This window comes from Anolis carolinensis, chromosome 2, assembly GCF_035594765.1.
Source record: "Anolis carolinensis isolate JA03-04 chromosome 2, rAnoCar3.1.pri, whole genome shotgun sequence".
NCBI lineage: Eukaryota > Metazoa > Chordata > Lepidosauria > Squamata > Dactyloidae > Anolis > Anolis carolinensis.
In genome coordinates, this window is record NC_085842.1 from 269402742 (window position 1) to 269424994 (window position 22253).

The 22253-nt window shown below is 40.3% G+C and overlaps 1 protein-coding gene across 1 annotated transcript in view; it reads right to left on the reverse strand.

The window, feature by feature from the left end:
• man2a1 (mannosidase alpha class 2A member 1) overlaps positions 1–22253 on the reverse strand; it is a 92662-nt gene that overhangs the window by 51107 nt on the left and 19302 nt on the right. The window contains exons 2-3 of the mRNA XM_008114007.3: positions 12741–13001; positions 3559–3703 (exon numbers count right to left, since the gene is read on the reverse strand). Of these exons, the coding sequence (XP_008112214.1) occupies positions 3559–3703; positions 12741–13001 (406 nt within the window). The remainder of the gene's footprint in view (positions 1–3558; positions 3704–12740; positions 13002–22253) is intronic.

Consider the following 22253-nt stretch of genomic DNA (forward strand, 5'->3'; position numbering starts at 1 on the left):
AATCATATAGTGTGAAATATTATGAACCCGAGAGGACTTAATTTGCCTCAACTGCCTTAAATTACTAAATGAGCAACAAGTGGATACAAATGAGTTTCATTCTCTTAATTAACTTATACACATTTAGTACTTATTTACAGAGAAAAGGTTGCTATTCTCCAGTGGTGCTTCAGGAAACACATCCTGGCGGCCACTCTGCCTCAGATGAAGCATCTGGGGAAAGTGACAATTTAGGATTCTCTAGAACAGAGATGGACAACTGTGACAGTGGCGGGAACCATTTCCCTTTCCATGAGAGCCACTCTTAATATGACTGAAAGTGATGTTGCATCCCTTCCAGTTCCAGGAATCATCTAAAATATAGCCAATTTCTGTAGAGTTTGGGGTTAGTATGAGGCAGTGAGTCATACCGTCAGATTTTCTTGCATTTGTTTATATGTGTGTGAAGGGTGTAAATCAGGCTTCCAGGGGCACTGGAAGATCAAGTAGCTTTTTGCTTCAAGAAACAGAAAACAAAAAAATCAGTAACATTGCATTGTTGAAATGTTTTCATCATTTCTTTGTGTAAAAAAAATATAAAGTATTGCAAAGCTTTTTAAGACGCATGGTAGACTACTGCCAAAACTCTACATCAGGCCTCTATCCAGTCCCAAAGAGCTTTTGAGTGTATATGTTATTTACATAGCCTTCTTTCAAATACAAAGCATGTTTATGTAAAGAAAGTATTTCCCCATGCAACTCCCTTCCAGTGTTTTCCCAAGCGAAGTTGAACTTTCAACCTTTCTCGGTCTGTTAGGTTCTTTATCTTCCAATAAATCAAATACTCTATGACACATTAACTCAAGGACTATTTAGAATAGTTTTTGATGTTCAGAGCTTCAGGACTGAATGTACTTACTCCTAAGCTTTGTTTTGTAATTTAGGAAATTTGAGCAATAAAACCTACCCTATATAGGACCAATTTCAGTGTCAAGGTCTGTTTACTCATTGTAACATTCAGTTTCTCCTGCTGAGATCTATCTGTACACTCATGTTACCAAAAAGCGCAGCCACAATGTCTTTCTGCCACATGAAATCTGGATGTATTCGTGCAATAGGTGTCCTCCCCAGCTCTGTGTCTAACATGCAAGATCTCTTGAGAACTAGAGTAACAGGATTCTGATGTTAGGAAACTAGGATTCATACCTTTAATTGTAACTATAGTCCACAAAGTAATCCTTCCCCAATGTAATTCTAGGTACATGCAAATGCTTTCACTACCAAGCTGACAGCCTAGTCAAGGAGCCCACAAGAGTATCTTTAAAGCAGCGAATCGGGAAACATGGTCCCATACTGAAGCATCCTCACCACAAGAGAAATTGGTTAATCTATCAATCATTTGAATTAAAGTAGTCACCCCTTTATATGAACTTCACTTGAAATTTGGGTATCCAATACTTGCTTCCTCACTGTTTACCCATTAGGCTGGACATGGACATGTCCACATCCACATTTCAAACAATGCTGGCAATTTATTTGGTTTAAAGCTTCTTCCATACAACAAATCTAAGGATTACTCTCTTTCTGATCTGTTGCCTAGCCCATGGCCAGAGATTTTCCTCAGTCAAATGACTTCACCACCTTGTTCGCCAAAAGAGATGTCTTTGTTTGGCCTGGTAACCTGTTATTGGGCAGTCTCAAAGAAAACCTATGTGGAACACCACTGAAATTTCCATTCAGTGAGATAGCCCAGTCACACCGTGACTGCAATTCTCCTTGGAACATCCCCAAGCTTATTGCTTTGGATATATGACTGCAGTTTTAGGGTCACTCATCTTCTACGGGCCTCTAGGAATTAAATGGAGTGGTACCTCATACTGGGCTGTGTCACTGCTTATACATTGCTGATTCTAAGTCCAGGGGATTACTCATGTTGAGAGAAAGATTGAAAGCTTAGACTATTGAACTGAAGTTCTTCATGGTTCAGTCAGATTCAACTTCAAACCCAAAGTCTTTCAAACTATGTTCTTTCCTAACCCTCCTCTTCCTATGTTTCCATGTTTTTCTTCGCATTATGAAGAGATTTCTTTTAAAATACCATCAGAAATGGTTTTAGATAGTGCTTTTGTTTTAGCAATTACTTTTTTTAGTTTCTCTGTGTGTGTGTGTGTGGGGGGGGGGTATCTGTGGATTCCTAACAATAGTTTGGCCAGGCATTTGGTCTCTACCTCATCACATTTGGATCAGATATTCAACGAACTGTAGATATATGAGGACTACTTGATGCTCAAATTGGCAGCTAAAGTGACTTCCCAGTTATGAATTTATGAGCAAAAAATACAGATAAAAAGGTAAGTCATAACAACTGTGGGTTTTCAAGTAGCCATAATCAATCAGGTCATGAAATACTTTGGAATCTCTTTAGTTTGCATTAATTAGCTCTCTACATCCATTCCAGGAGTAGACAAAGTACAGTCTACCTTTCAAAGCAAATTTTGCTGGAAAATCCTGCTGCAACAGTTCTGAAGAGCAAGTTTAAAACTGTAAGCCAAAATGAATTCTATTTGTGGAGAAAGGTGAGATATAAATCAAATTAAAAAACAAAAACATTTTCAATATATAGGAGACTACACTTAGGCCAAGCTGAACTAACCTCTGACCACTTCCTGGTTAGGAAACAAGCTTCTCCTAAGCCTAAAACAAGCCAGAAGTCTTTCAGAACATGCTGAAACTGCCCTTAGGGCATTCCAGGTTTTTTTTTCCTGCCAAAAATTATGCTTTAAAAATCTATAACATCTTTGGGGGGGGGGGAGATAGGTAGTTTTGCCCACCCCAATACATCTGTTCTCCTTCTGCCAAACCACTTAACTTGCATCCTATCCATTCCTTCTTCAGCAAACTGCAATTCTCTACTTCTGTCCATTTTTATATCAATGATTGCTAGTGCAGTGTACTAAATGAGCGTTGGTGCACAGTACTAATCTAGCCTTTTTTCTATGAAGAAAGTATAGCAAAATGTAGCAGTATTATCTCCACACAAACTTTTTCAGTAAGCTACTTTTCCTCTTTTGAAATCATGGCAGCATGCTTCTAAAATCCTTATGTTTATCATGTATCTATGTATATGTATCTATTACTGCATATATAAATAGGGGCAGTCATATCACAACAAACCCATATTGTTATAAACACTTCATAAGTCACAACAAATGTGTCTATAAGAATGCCATTTGTGTATGTATGCCATATGAATCCCAAGAGAACTTTAATTGCCAGTAACAGTTAAACAATGCTATCGGTATTAAAAATCTTTTTCAAACATATGCTATATATTATTTCTACGCATCAGGTATGTACTTGCTGATTGCATATGTGAAACAAAGTCTGATATCTACTAAATCAAATGAATAATTGCTTGAGGAAAACCAGAAATTGCAGAAACGCATGGAGATCGGCATATACCATTTGATAAAATGTAGGTGGCAATTTACTTCAGCCATCATCTTAAGAGCGCAGAGGGTGAAGGTACAATTGTTATGCACATAATTCTTTGAGAATTAAAGTTGTAATTATTATTACCTGGATCGTTGTGTGAGTGAGGCACAACAAAAACTTGTAGAGGTTCACTATCCCACTCGTGTTCATCATAAGTGATATCAAACCCTTGTTTCCAAGCTCCACCATCAGGATTATCAAAAGGGAGAATGTTGTAGACATCAAGCATCTAAAGTGGATAAAGAAAACGGGCTATTATCATACACACAAATGTCTGAACTGCACTGGCCTGTAATCACTGTTATTTACAAAAATTTAAAACTATTAAAAATTAAAATTGGTTACTGGTTGATGTTTTTTAGTACTGTTATAATGTTCTGTTTTATTCCATTGTATTGTGAATTGCATTTTTATGTAATTACATTAACCACATATGTTTTTAGTTTTATAATGTATTTTAACAGTTTTAATTGATTGTATGTAGCATTGTGATTTATAACTGTATTTTAGGCATTAAATTTGCCAACTGCTGTAAGCTGCCCTGAATCCCCCTGGGTGAGATAAATAACAATAAATAAATTGTTGGGCTCTGCCCATGTAAGCTGCCCCAAGTGCCTTCGGGGAGATGAAGACAGGGTACAAAAATAAATTATTATTATTATTATTATTATTATTATTATTATTATTATTATTATTATTAACCCATCACATAAAACCTCACCTAGAAATTTTGGCTACATATTTTATTTGGTACAGTGTTCCCTCACTACTTCGCAGTTCGCTTTTTGCAGATTCACTGATCGCAGTTTTTCAATAAACTCTAAAATAATATCATAAATTTAAAAAATTACAATTTACAGCCTAAGGAAGGAAGGAAGGAGAAGCCGAAGGGAGAGAAAAGGAGCCCAAGCAGCTCCTTGTTTCCACAACAAGCAAATTCTTTCAAAATCCAACTATGACATGGACAGAAAGTGAGGTGAAATCTTCTGAACAGGGGTACATACAGCAAAACAAACACCACAAGGGTGTTAACCCTTCCCTATGCTATCCAAAGCTATATATAAATATACCTGTTCCAACATACAAATTCAACTTAAGAACAAACCTACACAACCAATCTTTTTCATAACTTGGGTGCTGTCTGTATACACATAGTTTATATGTAAACATTCCTACGACTTAACTTAGGCTTACTGTTATCAACAACACATGGGTATATTTATTTTGTCAACCTAAGACTACTCAGAAATTACACTGAATACAAACAACTGTGAGTTTGAACAACTGAAACAAGTGTATCAGATTCCACAGAGCTTACTGTTAAAAAGTATTTCAGTAGTATGAAAGATTAATGAAGCATTCCTCCTCAAATATTAATTTATCACATTTCCTTGTTTCATATACACTTCTATGCAGTCTTTTTGCCATAGCAGTCCATGCAATCCAGTTTTCAAACAATGGCCGATAATCAAACCAAAAAAGGGGAAAAGTCATGAAGGGAACTGATCAAAATGCAAATTCCTTTGCCATTGGATGACAAAGAGAGAATGATGAGAAAATAAGCATAACAGCAGGTGGTCATAATCTAAGTAATGGCTCAACTCTTGACTTCTCACCTTCAAATATTCAGCTTATTTATAACCACATTGACCTGCCCAAGCATTAATGGGCAAAATCATTTTCCGATTGCTAACCTAGCATGCCTTGAATTGGTAGAATTCCTCAAGAAGTGGAGTAGAAAATTGTTCTATGTTATATTATGGAGAAAATGCTCATGCATGTGCATATACATATACAGACACACACATGTTTATCCATAGTTCTCTGGCTTGTTGTACGGAAATCAATAATATTAGATGAGCTAAATATTTGTTATAAGCTTCTAGTTATTCTTCTAAAGAGACAAGCATTGACAAATTCAAGTATAGAGAGAAATAGACTAAAAAATGAATGTATAGTTGTCCCTCCACTTTTGTGGGGATAGAGGGGCAGCTCTCCCACAAATGTGTCAGATGGAGAGGAAATGGGGCACCATTACTGCGATCAGGGGCAGGAGAAGTGGTACTACATGCCACTTCACTTATGATGCTGATCTCAGCTTCTTTTCCTCTTCTTCTGTGACACATGTCTCTCTTTCGCCTTGACAAAGGAAGCAAGGGGACTAGTAACACATGGAGAACCAGCAGAGGAGGAAAAACTGGAACTCCCTCAGAACAAAGGAAGGAGTGGGATCTGCCAGGGAAGAGCCCCCTCTTACCTGGAGGCGCGAGTCTCTGTTTCATCAGAGAAAGGACTGGAAAGACCAGCAAGAACAGAGTCATGGACAACAAGATGAAGAGGATGAACCAGCCCCACCATCACTCATCTAGCAGATCTAGTTCTCCTCTTTCTCTGTACTGTAAGCCTCTATTCCCCAGTGAATATGAGCGGGATCCTTGCAGGTTAAGCCAAATGGCATGGGATCAGTTCCTACTCCTACCTGTCTGGCACGGGTCTGTTTCACCTGGGAAAGGGAAAGAGGTACCAGGCAGAACAAGAAAGACAGGATATGCGCACCTCCTGAACAGCCCCCTCACTCACCAGCTTCAGAAGGCAGTGGGTTTCAAATTCAGGAGTAATCAAGACCATAAATGTCACACCTCCAAAAGTGGACGGCCAAATCTACCACTAAACTCATTTCTATTTTGAAAAATGTCTTATTTCTCAATCAGGCACAAGTACAAGTATTAAAGACAGAATGTAATGAGTTACTTATGTCCACAGACTCACATACATCATTTAGTGAAAGAGAATGTTTAATAACATGTTGAATTGAATCAGATTTTTCACAGCTTGAATGAAACCGATAAGAAGTGCAGAGATTGAGTGAAACTGAAGGTATTACAACTATGCCTCAGCAAAACAGAGTTCAACTGTTGATATAAGATAAATGAGGGACACCTGTCTTTAGGTATGTGTCCTAAAATAGTATTCTTTGGGCAGAGACATTTTTTCAATAGAAGAGAAGTATGTTCCATTCTTTTTAGATTATTAAGGTAAAGGTAAAGGTTTTCCCCTGACATTAAGTCTAGTCGTGTCTGATTCTGGGGGTTGGTGCTCATCTCTATTTCTAAGCTGAAGTCATGCCGGCCATATGTCCGTAGACACCTCCAAGGTCATATGGCCGGCATGACTGCATGGAGCGCCATTACCTTCCCACCGGAGCAGTACCTATTGATCTACATACACTTGAATGTTTTTGAACTGGTTGTTTGGCTGAAGCTGGGGCTAACTGTGGGAGCTCACCCCGCTTCTCAGAATTGAACCGCCAACCCTTTGATCAGCAAGTTCAGCAGCTCAGCGGTTTAACCTGCTGCACTACTGCGAGCCTCTTTAGATTATTACATGATAAATAATTTCCATATGAATATTTGAATGTGTTTTAATGTACAACTTAAACCCAAATGTGCTAAATCAGATAACATTATTAAGGGCACTACTTGGAAACTCACATTACAGCAACTCTATTATGTTTACTCTTCAGTAAGCCTCAATGTACTCAACAAAGGTTATGTTTAGGTATGTGGATTCAGGATTAGGATGGTTTCTATCTAACAATTTATTTAAACTCTAAACACACACACAGGCTATATCATGCCAAATACATAACAAGAAGCCACCCTGCTAAACACATAGAATTAAATGTTATTACCATCACACCTGATAAACACTTCTGCAAAACTTCAACTTTTGGGAAGGAAGGGAGGGAGGAAGGAAGGAAGGAAGAAAGGAACCTAGAGGTTAGAACCAGCTTAACTGTCTACAACAATAATGCCTGCTTAGTTGCATATTGTTTAAGCAAAAACAAATTTGAGCATGCTCAGACAGCAGTATCCTTGAGGATTTCATAAGGGAAAGAGCTGAAGTTTGCTTGCTTTTCCTCCAGAAACAAACTGGAATCTGAACCAGGAAGATCAGCTTTTTTCAGCATCTGCCTGATATACCAAGAATTGTTTGCATTATATATATCTTTAAAACTGCCATTATTATTTTAGAATATTATACAGTTTAAATCAGCAGATATTGTCTAAACATTTCATCAACTGGACTTACAGTAGATAGTCATATTTGTATGCATAGCCATACACATAAAATAATAAAATATCAGCAGTATGGGTTCCACTGCCTGAATTTTCACTTCAGCATGATAGGGACAAGTGAAATAAGTGTGAAGCTCCATGCAACAACCCAGCAGGCAAATACAACTCAACAAAAACACAGGATAAAATCTAGCTGTGAGAGAATTCAAAAATACAAAAGACAGCAGCACACATATGAACTGTGTTCAATGCCGTTCTGAAAACATTTCTTTATTCTGGGAAATTTTATAGCCCTTATTAAGACTGCTTGTGGGAACAAATATGTTCATGCTGCCACTCACCAGGTAAGTTCCAACCCCCCCCCCCATCTAAATCCATAATAAAAGCGAAAACCCGTATGTGTGTATGTGGCACGGATGTCTGCTCACACAGACAGCCTCCGGCCTCCACAAACAGGCTATACTTCCCACTCCTGAGAACCCAGCAAATCACTCTTTTCCACTGACATTGCGGTTACAGCGAGTGCCATGAACATGCAGCCCAGCCCCTGCCAATGTCCTTCCCAAACACTACAGCCCACCACCCAAGGAATGCTTTCGTTTCGGGACCATTTCATCATAGATTTTGCTTTTTCTTCCACCACAGGCAGACATCCCAGGGTTCTCCATTGCTGTGGAATTTGCATGGGCCCACCCACTGCCCCTTCCTTTCCAATCTCTCTACATAACAAACACAGCAGAACTGAGCTGCAACTAAACTTACTGGAGGAGTTTTGGGATTGACTCCACATGCTGGAAGTTGTAGTTCACCCTGCATCAAGTCAGAGCACTGTCACTCCTACTGGGGAATATACAGGAGTTGTAGTTCACCTACACTCAGAACGCTATGAACCCAAATAATGATGGCTCTCGCCCAAACTTGCCATGCAGACCCGATATGCCCAGATTTGACTACTGGTGGGTTTGGAGGGCAACTGGCCTGGAAGTTAAGGAGTAGTCGGTACTGGGATTTATAGTTCACCTGCAATGAATGAGCCTCATACTTGGCACACAGAGCCCCCATAACCAATACAACATATTGGACAAATTTAGGAAAAAGGGAGTTATAGTTTACCTGCAGCCAGATAAACACTGACCCCCCCACCGACAATGCACTAGGAGCACACTTCACACAGAGAAGCCTCATGATCTACCGAACATACTGCAGGTATTTGTGGGAAGGGGCCTTGATCTTGCGAGTTGTAGTTCACCTCCATCCAAACACCACTGAACCCAGCCAATGACGAATCTAGACCAAACCTGGCACACAAACTGAATATTGCCTGCTGTGGATACTAATAGATATTTCGGGGCAATTGCCCTGGGAATCTACAAATTGCAGTAGTTCACCCCCATCCAGTACTGCACCACACCTGGTACACACACCCAAAATGGCCAACTTAGAATACTGGCAGGGTTTGAGAAGGATTCAGCCACAATTCTGGGAATTGTAGTTTACCCACTCCAAACAGAATACATAACATTAAAAGACAAATACAGTAGAGTCTCACTTATCCAACATAAACGGGCCGGCAGAACGTTGGATAAGTGAATATGTTGGATAATAAGGAGGGATTAAGGAAAAGCCTATTAAACATCAAATTAGGTTATGATTTTACAAATTAAGCATCAAAACATGTTATACAACAAATTTGGCAGAAAAAGTAGTTCAATACGCAGTAATGCTATGTAGTAATTACTGTATTTACGAATTTAGCACCAAAATATCACAATGTATTGAAAACATTGACTACAAAAATGCGTTGGATAATCCAGAACGTTGGATAAGTGAGTGTTGGATAAGTGAGACTCTACTGTAATACCATTCTCAAATGACCCGGGCATCGTCGGGTCCCCAAGCTAGTCTTAAATAAGAGGAATATAATAAAGGAATTTTTTAAACTGCATGAGGAACTGCTAGGCTGTATGATATTTTTTTTTGTTTTCTTAGTGATCATGGTGCAAGTGCCTGTAAGTTGCCTGTTGGCTTGTGGCGACCCCAAAAATTTCATAAGATTAATGGATGGTGAAAAGATTGGATTCCGGAACTATGTTGCCAGGATAACCACCTACTATGCTCTGTCATTTTTTTTATAAAGTGCCATTATGTCTTCCATAAGAAATCTGTTGCCTTTATAGTCCTGTATGGATGGAGCTAGAATACAACCAGAATTTACCACAGTGAGCTAAGAGATATTCTTGCTTGTGTTGAAAATACTAGATTGCCCTCGCCAAAATTTGTAGCTCAAAAACATCTGGCGGTCACAATTCCCACTCACTCTAATCACTCGCCATGTTAATAGAGGCTGATGGGAGTTGCAGCCCAAAAACACTAGATTCAGAAACACTCTACAGTTCTTAATATACCATACCATTGGCTATGCTGGCAAAAACTAATCCCAGTTCTGGAATGCTCTTGCTAACAAAAACTTCAGTGAGAAATCGTAAATAAATTAATATTAATCTCTCTATGCAAATAGATCTCACCTAGATAACCCCATGATAGGTTTGCTTTTTGGGTTCCATAAGTTGGGAACAACTTAGAAGGCCCAGAATAAAGTGCACTTATCCTGAGTTGCATAGTGCTACAAAGGCAAGTTCTTTGTGTCCCTCACCTGAAAATGAAGGTTGCTGGCTTCAAAAAGTCTATTTCTGTGGCCTTTGCCAGCATTTTTACACAGTTATGGATACTAGACAGGATTTCAGCCTAGGTTTCATTACTGTTCCAGAGGGATGGGACAAGCAGAATATTACCTGATTACCACTGGCTTACATTTATTTGTTTATTTATTTGAGTTCCTCCAATTCTGGAGAATGACAGAGATGGAAGAACCTAAGCAAAGATGAGCTGAGGAACAGAAACCATTATTAAAAGGTGTGTGTGTGGGGGGGGGGGGGGGGGGGAGAGAGAGAGAGAGAAAGAGAGAGAAAGAGAGAGAGAAGGAACAGTTGGTTGGGACTGGCAATATTTCAAAAGAGAAGGTCACATAAAGGAGGTTGAAATAAGGCAACTGGGATGGGGAAAGAGTGGATACAGAAGTATACTGAGCCAGAAGTTGACAAAGAGATGACAAAGGGTGACATTTACATAATGATTTGAAATAAACAGCAAACCTCTTGACTTCAGGCCTCTAGTAAAGTTGTATTTACAAAAGCGTTATCTCAAAGAGCCAAGGCATCTATTTCCATAACATATTTAAAGAACAGTCTGACTCAAACTTAAGATTTTTCTGTTCTCTAATTATTCATTATCTTCACTTTCTAAACCTACATGCATAGATTAGATTGTGTTATTTTTATGGAATTGTAGAGGCATGTGTTGTTAAATTGACTTTTAAGGTAATCCTCATCACAAAGAAATGTATTCTGGGGGGAGGGGGCAGGTATACGTTCTCTGCAACAGCCTTCAAGCAAATATTGTTTTAAGTACAAAAGCATCACATATTGAAAACAGATGTGAGTTCTCATTTATCAAGGGAGCCAACAATACAGTTATGCATGTTCAGTCTGTCTGAAAAAAATATGTACCGGTAAGAATCAAAACAAACCAAGTGAAGAAAGTTTTTTAGAAATAACAACACAACAACAAAACGTCTACAGATTTCATTTAACTAGGTGAGGATGGGATTCAGGTTTTTAAATTTACTTTTCTTAACTTGTTCTGATATTCCACACCCAAAGCTAGTGCAAATGATACACTTAAAGTTAAATGTCTCGTGTATTTTTTCTCTGCCCAGTTTCTTATCCCACTCAATTTCACCAACCTACATGACGAAGAGATCTCAGGTGTTTGTACACAATTTTTTGCTCTTTTTGGATGACCAAATAAAAGGTTTTTAGAGCCCCCAGTGGCACAGCGGATTGAACTTGCTGACCGAAAGGTTGGCGGTTCGAATCCAGGGAGCGGAATGAGATCTTGCTATTAGCCCCAGTTTCTGCCAACCTAGCAGTTCGAAAACATATGTGAGTAGATCAATAGGTACTTCTCCTGCAGGAAGGTTACGGCGCTCCATGCAGTCATGCTGGCCACATGACCTAGGATGTGTGTACGGACAACACCAGCTCTTCGGCTTAGAAATAGAGATGAGCACCAACCCCCAGAGTCGGACACTACTAGACTTAATGTCAAGAGAAAACGTTTACCTTTACCTAGACTTGAAAAATTCTAAAGTAAAGCTGGCCTTGACTGTGTAAAACTGAAGTCCAGCATGCTGGGAGATAAAATTTACAATTTTTCCTCTCCTTTGCAGCCCAGCCCTCCACCCCAAAAATTTGTTTCTGGGAGTTTCAATTGTGCCCTTTCAAAGCATATTTTGGACAGAAAGAGAGGTCAGCAGTGGGGAGAGATGCTTCTACAAGCAACATGTTGGATTCTGGAAGAACTGGAACTTCTACATAAGCACTCACTCTGGGAGCATTCATGTCGAAAGTTTAATTCACAGATGTGGATGCACAATAATTTTACTGCTGTAGTTAACAAAAGTGATGCTGGGAATCCACACTGGAGTACAGTGTTCCCTCACTTATTGTGGGGGTTAGGTTCCAGGACCACCCGCAATAAATGAAAATCTGTGAAGTAGGGACGCTATATTTATTTTTATATTTAAACATTATTTTAGTAGTTATACATTATTTTAAGTCTTTATTAACCAATTGTGTGTTGATAATTCGCCTCCTTCTCCTCCCGTTGCCGCTTGGGCTCCTTTTCTCTCCCTTTGGCTTCTCCTTTCTCCCTTCCTTAGGCTGTAAGTTGTAATTTTTTATGATTTATAATTGTCTTTTAGAGTTTATTGAAAAACCGCAAAACAGCAAATCCACGAAAAGTGAACCGTGAAGTAGTGAGGCAACACTATACTATAAATCACCCATAGATCTCCCAATAGATACAGATTTTTTTCTACACATTTCTGCTTGAGATTGCACAGAAAGATGGTTGAGGCTGCAATATGCAAACCAACCAAAACAGTGTATTTGCATCTCTTATCTTTTCTGGGAAGTTCCACTGACTTCGTAAAACAAATCTGATTAACCTGCAAGATAACAAACTAACCTAAATTGGTTGGAATACAAGTATAAAATACAGTTAAATAAAAATACTTTTTCAAAACAGTAAGAAAAGAGTATTAAACATTCATTATTTGATTCTTACCTGTACATCTGAAGCTTGGCTTCCAGCTTTTGAAGCAAACTGACAATCTTCAGAATCAATTGAGAGGTACATAGTGGCAAAAGGTGATTGCTCTGAGAAGTTTCCTTGAATAAAGCTTATAGCATCTGGAGTACGTTGTCCATCTTTGACAGATTCACTCAGATTGATCACAGAATCTCTTATGTTTGAAATTATTTCATTGTTTTCTGCTAATAAGCGCTCTAAGTGGTCTATTTTCTCTTGTAGTATTGAAAGTTGACCCTGTTGAGACAGAAAGTAATCGTCATTCAAATATGCAAATTTCTCTGAATGAACACCACGCTCACCAAGAGATGCAACAAAAGCAAAACATTCCCATCACATGCACCAGCTGTGGCATGTTCCGCTTTTTCACACAAAAACTAGACAACTACAACTGCTCCAAATGCAAACAGATGACTCTGATGGAGCAGAGGATCCAACAGCTCGAGCACCGTATTAAGACCCTTAAGGACATTCAGGCACTCGAGCTCTTCTTGGACACTGCACAACACACTGCTGTAGATCTGCAGCCTGCATCACACCAACACCACCAAGACCATGATCAGGAACCTTATGGGGAGATCAACTCAAAGGTAGACAACCCTCAGGCTTGGAAGGAGGTCACCCATAGGAGACGCAGGACCAGGCAGCCTCCACAGAACTCCTCTGCTCAGCTGCATTTACACAACAGATTTGAAATTCTTACATCATTAACATACAATCAGGAAACACATCTTGTGGAGGACCACAGTTTCTTAGATACCACTCAGTGGACCACCCTGGATCAATGCGCAGGGGATAGCCCTGACGGGGACAGTGCATCACCACAGTCACACTTATGTAATCATGCAAATGCTCCATCCCCAATCATAGACCAGGAGCAACAGGAACATCCTTGGGAGAGTAATGGGCTCTCGGATGTATCTCAATGGATTGTCATTGATGAATGCACTGGGGATGTTGAGGAGGAGGACAACACTTTACACCTACATGATTCACTTCAACAGGAACACTCTTCAGGGGACATACACACTGTCTTGCACAAAAGGGACCCTGTCAATCCTCAAAGGAAACAGGTCTTAGTAGTAGGTGACTCCCTCCTTAGAGGAACGGAAGCCATCATTTCCAGACCGGATGGGATGGCTCGAGAAACATGCTGCCTCCCGGGGGCAAAAATACACCATATCACTCAGAGGCTCAGCAGGCTCCTAAAGCCCCATCACCCTCCCCACCTTATGTTGATTCATGTAGGTACCAATGACACCGCTAGGCATACTTTTCAAAAGATCACAAATGATTTTCGAGCTCTGGGAACAAAGCTAAAACTGTATAATGTACACGTGATCTTTTCATCCCTCCTCCCCGTTGTAGGACACGGCTCTACAAGGGCCGGAAAAATAGTACAGGTCAATAACTGGCTCAGAAAATGGTGTCAAGAGGAGCATTTTGGCTTCCTTGACCATGGTCTACTCTTCCAAGAGGATGGACTACTGGCAAGCGATGGGGTGCATCTCACACAAGTAGGAAAACATCTTTTTGCACACAGACTGACAAACCTCATCAGGCGCACTTAAAACTAGATCCACTGGGGGAGGGGAACAACAGCCTGGCGAACACTATATTACCCACGACCACAGGGAACCGCCAAAAGGCTAAATGGAGGGCTGCACAAACACAGCAAGGACCAAGTACAGAGAGCACAATAATCCCAAATAAACAGTTCGAGGGGAGGTCACAGGGGCTTACATGTCTTTACACTAATGCTCAGAGCATGGGAAATAAGCAAGACGAACTCCAACTCCTAGCACAGCACCACACATACGATGTCATAGGCATCACTGAAACCTGGTGGGATGACTCCCATCACTGGAATTTAACCATTGAGGGCTATAACCTCTTTCACAGAAATAGAACAAAGGGGAGAGGAGGGGGGGTAGCTTTATATGTCAAAAACAGTTACGTTGCAGAAGAAATGCAAGACTGAAATCCGGGAAACCAGCTTGAAAGCATCTGGATAAGAATCAAGGGAACCGGGACTCAAAAAGATCTTGTCGTGGGTGTCTACTACAGACCTCCGAGTCAGGATGAAGGACTTGATGAAGCCTTCTGTCAACAGCTGACCAAACAGGCACAAAGAAGAGATATAGTAGTCATGGGCGATTTCAATTATCCCGATATCTGCTGGAAAACAAACTCAGCCAAGAGTACAAAGTCCAACAAATTCCTCACTTGCCTTGCAGATAATTTTATGGTCCAGAAGGTAGAAGAGGCAACAAGGGGATCAGCAACTCTTGATCTAATCTTAACAAATGTGGAAGACCTGATCAATACAGTTGAAGTGGTTGGATCCTTAGGGGCAAGTGACCATGTGCTCCTGCAGTTTGCAATACAAAGGAATGCTGAAACTAAGACAAGTCAAACACACTTTCTGGACTTTAAGAGAGCTGACTTCCAAAAAATGAAGGAATTACTGAGCTGCATTCCATGGATGCCGATATTAAAAAACAAGGGAGTTAAGGATGGATGGGAGTTTTTCAAAAGTGAAATACTCAAGGCGCAAATGCAAACAGTGCCAACAAAGAAGAAAAATAAGACAAGTGCAAAGAAGCCAGAATGGATGTCCAAAGAACTTCTAACTGAGCTAAAGCTCAAAAGTGACATGCACAAGAAGTGGAAAAGGGGAGAAATCATCAAAGAAGAATTCAAACATATAGCCAACACCTGTAGGGAAAAGGTTCGCAAGGCTAAAGCGCAAAATGAGCTCAGGCTTGCCAGGGACATAAAAAACAACAAAAAAGGCTTTTTTGCTTACGTTGGTAGAAAAAGGAAGAAAAAAGAGGCGATAGGGCCATTGCAAGGAGAAGATGGGGTGATGGCGACAGGGGACAGGGAAAAGGCAGAGCTACTTAATGCCTTCTTTGCCTCGGTCTTCTCACAAAAAGAAAGCCATCTTCAACCTCAGCTCCATGGAATGGACGAAGGATTGGGGGAAATCCAACCCCAAATAGGGAAACAAGTTGTCCAGGAACACCTGGCCACTCTAAACGAATTCAAGTCCCCAGGGCCAGACCAGCTACATCCAAGAGTACTGAAGGAACTAGCGGAAGTTATTTCAGAACCACTGGCAATTATCTTCGAGAGTTCTTGGAGAACGGGAGAAGTCCCAGCAGATTGGAGGAGGGCGAATGTGGTCCCTATCTTCAAGAAGGGAAAAAAGAACGACCCAAACAATTACCGTCCGGTCAGCCTCACATCAATACCAGGCAAAATTCTGGAAAAGATCATTAAGGAAGTGGTCTGCGAACACTTAGAAACAAATGCGGTCATTGCTAATAGTCAACACGGATTTACCAAAAACAAGTCATGCCAGACTAATCTGATCTCTTTTTTCGATAGAGTTACGAGTTGAGTCGATACAGGGAATGCCGTGGATGTAGCGTACCTGGATTTCAGTAAGGCCTTCGACAAAGTCCCCCACGACCTTCTGGCAAACAAACTAGTAAAATGTGGGCTAGACAAAACTACGGTTAGGTGGATCTGTAATTGGCTAAGCGAACGAACCCAAAGGGTGCTCACCAATGCGTCGTCTTCATCATGGAAAGAAGTGACAAGTGGAGTGCCGCAGGGCTCCGTCCTGGGCCCGGTTCTGTTCAACATCTTTATTAACGACTTAGACGAAGGGTTAGAAGGCACGATCATCAAGTTTGCAGACGACACAAAACTGGGAGGGATAGCTAACACTCCAGAAGACAGGAGCAGAATTCAAAACGATCTTGACAGACTAGAGAGATGGGCCGAAACTAACAAAATGAAGTTCAACAGGGACAAATGCAAGATACTTCACTTCGGCAGAAAAAATGGAAATCAAAGATACAGAATGGGGGACGCCTGGCTTGACAGCAGTGTGTGCGAAAAAGACCTTGGAGTCCTCGTGGACAACAAGTTAAACATGAGCCAACAATGTGATGCGGCTGCTAAAAAAGCCAATGGGATTCTGGCCTGCATCAATAGGGGAATAGCGTCTAGATCCAGGGAAGTTATGCTCCCCCTCTATTCTGCCTTGGTCAGACCACACCTGGAAAACTGTGTCCAATTTTGGGCACCACAGTTGAAGGGAGATGTTGACAAGCTGGAAAGCGTCCAGAGGAGGGCGACTAAAATGATTAAGGGTCTGGAGAACAAGCCCTATGAGGAGCGGCTTAAAGAGCTGGGCATGTTTAGCCTGCAGAAGAGAAGGCTGAGAGGAGACATGATAGCCATGTACAAATACGTGAAGGGAAGTCAAAGGGAGGAGGGAGCAAGCTTGTTTTCTGCTGCCCTGCAGACTAGGACACGGAACAATGGCTTCAAACTACAGGAAAGGAGATTCCACTTGAACATCAGGAAGAACTTCCTCACTGTGAGAGCTGTTCGACAGTGGAACTCTCTCCCCGGGGCCGTGGTGGAGGCTCCTTCTTTGGAGGCTTTTAAGCAGAGGCTGGATGGCCATCTGTCGGGGGTGTTTTGAATGCGATTTCCTGCTTCTTAGCAGGGGGTTGGACTGGATGGCCCATGTGGTCTCTTCCAACTCTACTATTCTATGATTCTATGATTCTAACAGACCTACTTCATTTTCCCTTTTTTCCAAAGCCCCAAACTTTACTAAGTCCTCATAGTCCAAATACCAGAGAAAAGGTTTGTAAAGATCATAAATTGCGCAAGGAACTTTCCCAAAAAAGATTTTAAAAATTTAAGGCTATTTAGTTTTGTAATTAAAGTGAACTCACACAAAGCTTAGTAAATAAAAAGTAAGCAGACCACATATATCGATTGCCAACTGAATTAAGAGCAAAGCATATTCAATTTTTATCTTCCTGAATTTAACAATAGCCATGTTTTAAATTACAAGAATATCCAAGTCGTCTCATTATAAAGGCAGGCCCTATTCGTGATTCTATAATTACAGAAACAAACTGCTAAGGGGTCATTTGTTTTATTATAATGAAAATGACTTTGCATTATGAAACGTAATTTTGAAATGGAAGCTTAAAGTGAGCAATTTCTGGCCTTACTTCAAATCACAGAACAATCATCTAGATTTCCACTTTAAAGGATAAGTCAAAAAGTTTCCCTATGTAAAAGTAATAGGAAGAGCAAAAACAATCCTCGCCATTGTATTTCTCAATGGCAGATACATATTTCCTTCCTGAAGTATTGTATACATCTTCCCTCAAACTATTGCTTTTGGTATGTCTGTGTGCTGCCTTTTTCAAGCACAAAAAGGGAACACTTCATACCAAAAAAAAGTATGACGCTCCCTAGCATCATCACAGTCATGTTGCATTTCTTGCTAAAGCAACTACTGTGTGAAATACAGATGCACCCGTATCCAGTGTGTTTTGGAAGCCATTTGTAATAAAAGTAAAGGTAAGGGTAAAGGTTTTGCCCTGAAATTAAGTCTAGTCGTGCCCGACTCTGGGGGTTAGTGCTCATCTCTATTTCGAAGTCAAAGACCAGCGTTGTCCGTAGACACCTCCAAGGTCATGTGGCCAGCATGACTACATGGAGTGCCATTATCTTCCTGCCAAGGGCTCCCAGTGGAGCAGTGGGTTAAACCCTTGTGCTGGCAGAACTGATAACTTGAAAATTGGGTTGGTGACCAGAAGGTTGCCGGTTCGAATCCAACCCAAGCAGAGCACGGATGAGCTCCCTCTATCAGCTCCAGCTCCATGCGGGGACATGAGAGAAGCCTCCCACAAGGATGGTAAAAACATCAAAACATCCGGCATCCTCTGGGTAACGTCCTTGCAGACGGCCAATTCTTTCACACCAGAAGCGACTTGAAGTTTCTCAAATCGCTCCTGACACTAAAAAAAAAGCAAAACCTTCCCGCCAAAGCAGTACCTATTGATCTACTCACATGTACATGTTTTCAAACTGCTAGTTGTAATAAAATAGTTGTAATAAAAGTAGCAAAATACAAATCCTCTCCTCTCATTGCTTTACTATTTGAGTGAACAATCATTCATTCTGTTGAAATACCGTATTTACTCAAGTCTAATGGCCACCTTTTATGGTTCAATGACATTGTTGAAATTGAGGTTTGCATTACTTTTGATGGCGTGTTAGAATCGCACATCTTAACCCATCTGTACTGTTGGGCAAGAGAACCCAGCTTAGGACAGAAGGAGGAGTGGAAGCAGTGACCTTTTCGCTGTTGGGAAGGCCTTTTCACATCCACCACTACCTCACGTTATATTCAACAGCAAATCCTCTTTTTTGTAATGCACACCCTCAAAATTGGGGTGCACATTACATTCGATGGCACATTATACTCAGAAAGTTCTTCAGAAGTTTTATTTCAAGGCTGTACTCCAAGAATGCCCATAGTGAAACTCCTGAGCAGTGCTAATTCAGCTATTCCCTTTCAAATAGAAGATTTCAACCAAGCATTATGTGCAAACAGTCTTTGTCATACAGCACTGTGCTACTATATGGCAGGAGTGTGCATAGAACGCATGATATCAGAGCTCCCTTGTCTTCATTGGCTGTCTATTTTTGTCCAGACACAATTCCAAGTTCTTTTTATGAAGCCCTTGTTTTAATCTTATTTACCTAAAAATTCCCTATTTGGTATTACATAGGAAGTGCTAAAATCAACTTGAGATTTCTTTGTTGACCAGACCATGCGTTCTGAGTGGCGTTCCCACAATTTCATGACTTACTTCCTTTTCTTACATCCATAAACCTAGGCAGACATGAGGGAGATTCCAACTTAGCTGAGCATTGTACTACTAATTATGTGCTTTACACTTTGATTATTATTTTTCCCTAAAGCAACTCTGCTGTAAAGACCAAAAACTGAATAAATTAAGTTCTGTGTGCCCAAGAGAATTTTATTTCTCAAATAGCAAGTTAGCAACTCTCCACTTAATGCAAAACAACTGCAATCCCAAACATATTTACACTGAAATCAGTCCCACTTTGTTCAAAAGACCTCTCTCCTAGCAACTATATTTAGGATAGCACAGAAGCTATTTCTCATTGTGACAGGAAGCATTTCTCTGCAAACAAGACATGAAACATATCATTAAATTATTGGGTGCAGGTTGATGTTTCTGTTCTCGCCAGGGAGCATATGATTGTTTGCATCACACAAAGAAAATGGATACCCATACTGTATTGTACTTGTACTGGTAAAGCTTCAGAACATTTGGGCAGCTAGCATTTATGTTTACGTATATAGTTACTTGTCCCATAAAGAGCACTTACAGAGACAATTTTAAAATATTAACTTCAAAAACTTTAAATAAACATATCAACTGCCAACCTAGCAGTTCGAAAACATGCAAATGTGAGTAGATCAATAGGTACCGCTCCGGCGGGAAGGTAACAGCATTTCATGCAGTCATGCTGGCCACATGAACTTGGAGGTGTTTACGGACAACGCCGGCTCTTCTGCTTAGAAATGGAGATGAGCACCAGCCCCCAGAGTCGGTCACGACTGGACTTAACGTCAGGGGAAAACCTTTACCTTTACCTATCAAATACAATAGGTAATGTTTCACTCTTTTTTCTGGAAGAGAAGATAAAGTTACCAGATTGGCAGAATCCAAAAATACATACAAGTCCTAGGGTATGGAAAGAGAACGTGAAGCCCACCAGATGTAGCTGTGCTGCAACCTCTATAATTCCTGACTATTGGACACATTGCCCAAGGTTGATCAAGAGCAACGTGTAGGGATGGCAACAAGCTCCACAGGATCACCCTAGGAAGTGGTGTTAAGTTTGTGAGACATGTTGAGGACTTTATAGAAAACCTAGAATGAAGGTAAGAGACTGAGAAAGCAAGAGATGTGGATGAAGGAACAGAACAGACAGTACATTGTAAAAGTGAATTCTGAGGAAAACATAAAGATGAATGAGAACTTGGGAAAAAAACAAATAAGAACATACTAATGTCAGTGCAGAAGCTGGGCAGTCATTAACAAATAGTTTAGTTCAATGAGCACCCCATAGCTTGTTTGATTAAGGAACTTAATAATAATAATAATAATAATAATAATAATGATGATGATGATGATGATGATGATGATGATGATGATGATGTTTTGAAGTGAGACCACTAGTGAGCAGCAGAACACATTCCTTCTATACAGGTCTCGACTCAGTAGACATCATCAGTTTTAAAAGATTTCAAGTAGCAAGGTGACCACTTTCTCATAAAACTACAGAGGGACACTAACAGAACAATCCATGAAGTAATGTTTGATTCTACATGAAGCAGCTTCCTATTTTCTTATATGTCAAGAATTCTCTTTACACGATGATTGGGTAATACTTAAAAGAAAGGAAAGGAATGAACTGTTACCCAACAACAGACCACAGAGAAAACATTTCAAGCACTAGGATCTAGTTTGGGCACATCTAAAATTAGGTCTTAAGAATGAGGCAGAAGATATATGGCTCTAGCCTGTGGCACCAATTTCCATAACAACAACTACTACTACTACAAAAAGGCCTTTGACTCACTCCCACACAGCTGGATCATCAAATGCCTGGACACCATCGGGATTTGTAAAAACATTGGTACCTTTATTGAAAGCATGATGAAGCACTGGAAAACTGAACTGTTTGTTGGAAATGAAAACTACGGACTTGTCAACATCAGATCAGGAATTTTCCAGGGAGACTCATTATCCCCACTGCTTTTCATTATTGCCATGATCCCTCTGTCAACAATCTTACAAAAAAACAAATCTCGGCTACCAAACATCCAAGAAATCTCACAAAATTTCACATCTGATGTACATGGATGACCTGAAGCTGTATGGGAAAACTGAAAATGAAATCCAGTCTCTAACACTGTCCAAATTTTTAGTATTGATATCAGCATGGAGTTTGGGCTGGAAAAATGTTCGTCAGTACCACTGAAGAAAGGAAAAATCATTCAAACTGAGGGCATAAATATGCCTAATGGCCAAACAATAAAGTGTCACCAACCAGAAGCCTATAAATATTTGGGCATACTACAGCTGGGCAACCTCAAACATGAACAAGAGAAAACTATGGCAGCAAAGAATACACACAAACGGTCAGAAAAATTCTCAAAAGCAAGCTCAATGGAGGCAATACCACCAAGGCCATAAATACCTGGGTCATATCTGTCATAATATATACTGCTGACATCATAAACTGGACACAGGCAGAACTGGACAATTTGGACAGAAAAACAAGAAAACTCATGACCATTCATCATTCACTGCATCCTCGCACTGATGTTGGCCGGATATGTCTACCTAGAAGATCTGGTGGTAGAGGACTTTTACAAGTAAAACAAGCCGTCAAAGAAGAAGAACATGCCCTGGCAGAATATGTAAAGCAAAGTGAAGAACCTGCTTTGATTGAAGTCAAAAATCAGAAACTTCTCAAAATACAAAAGACAAGGAATCAGTACAAGAAGACTGCACTACAAACTAGAGCTGACAGCTGGCACAACAAAGCATTACATGG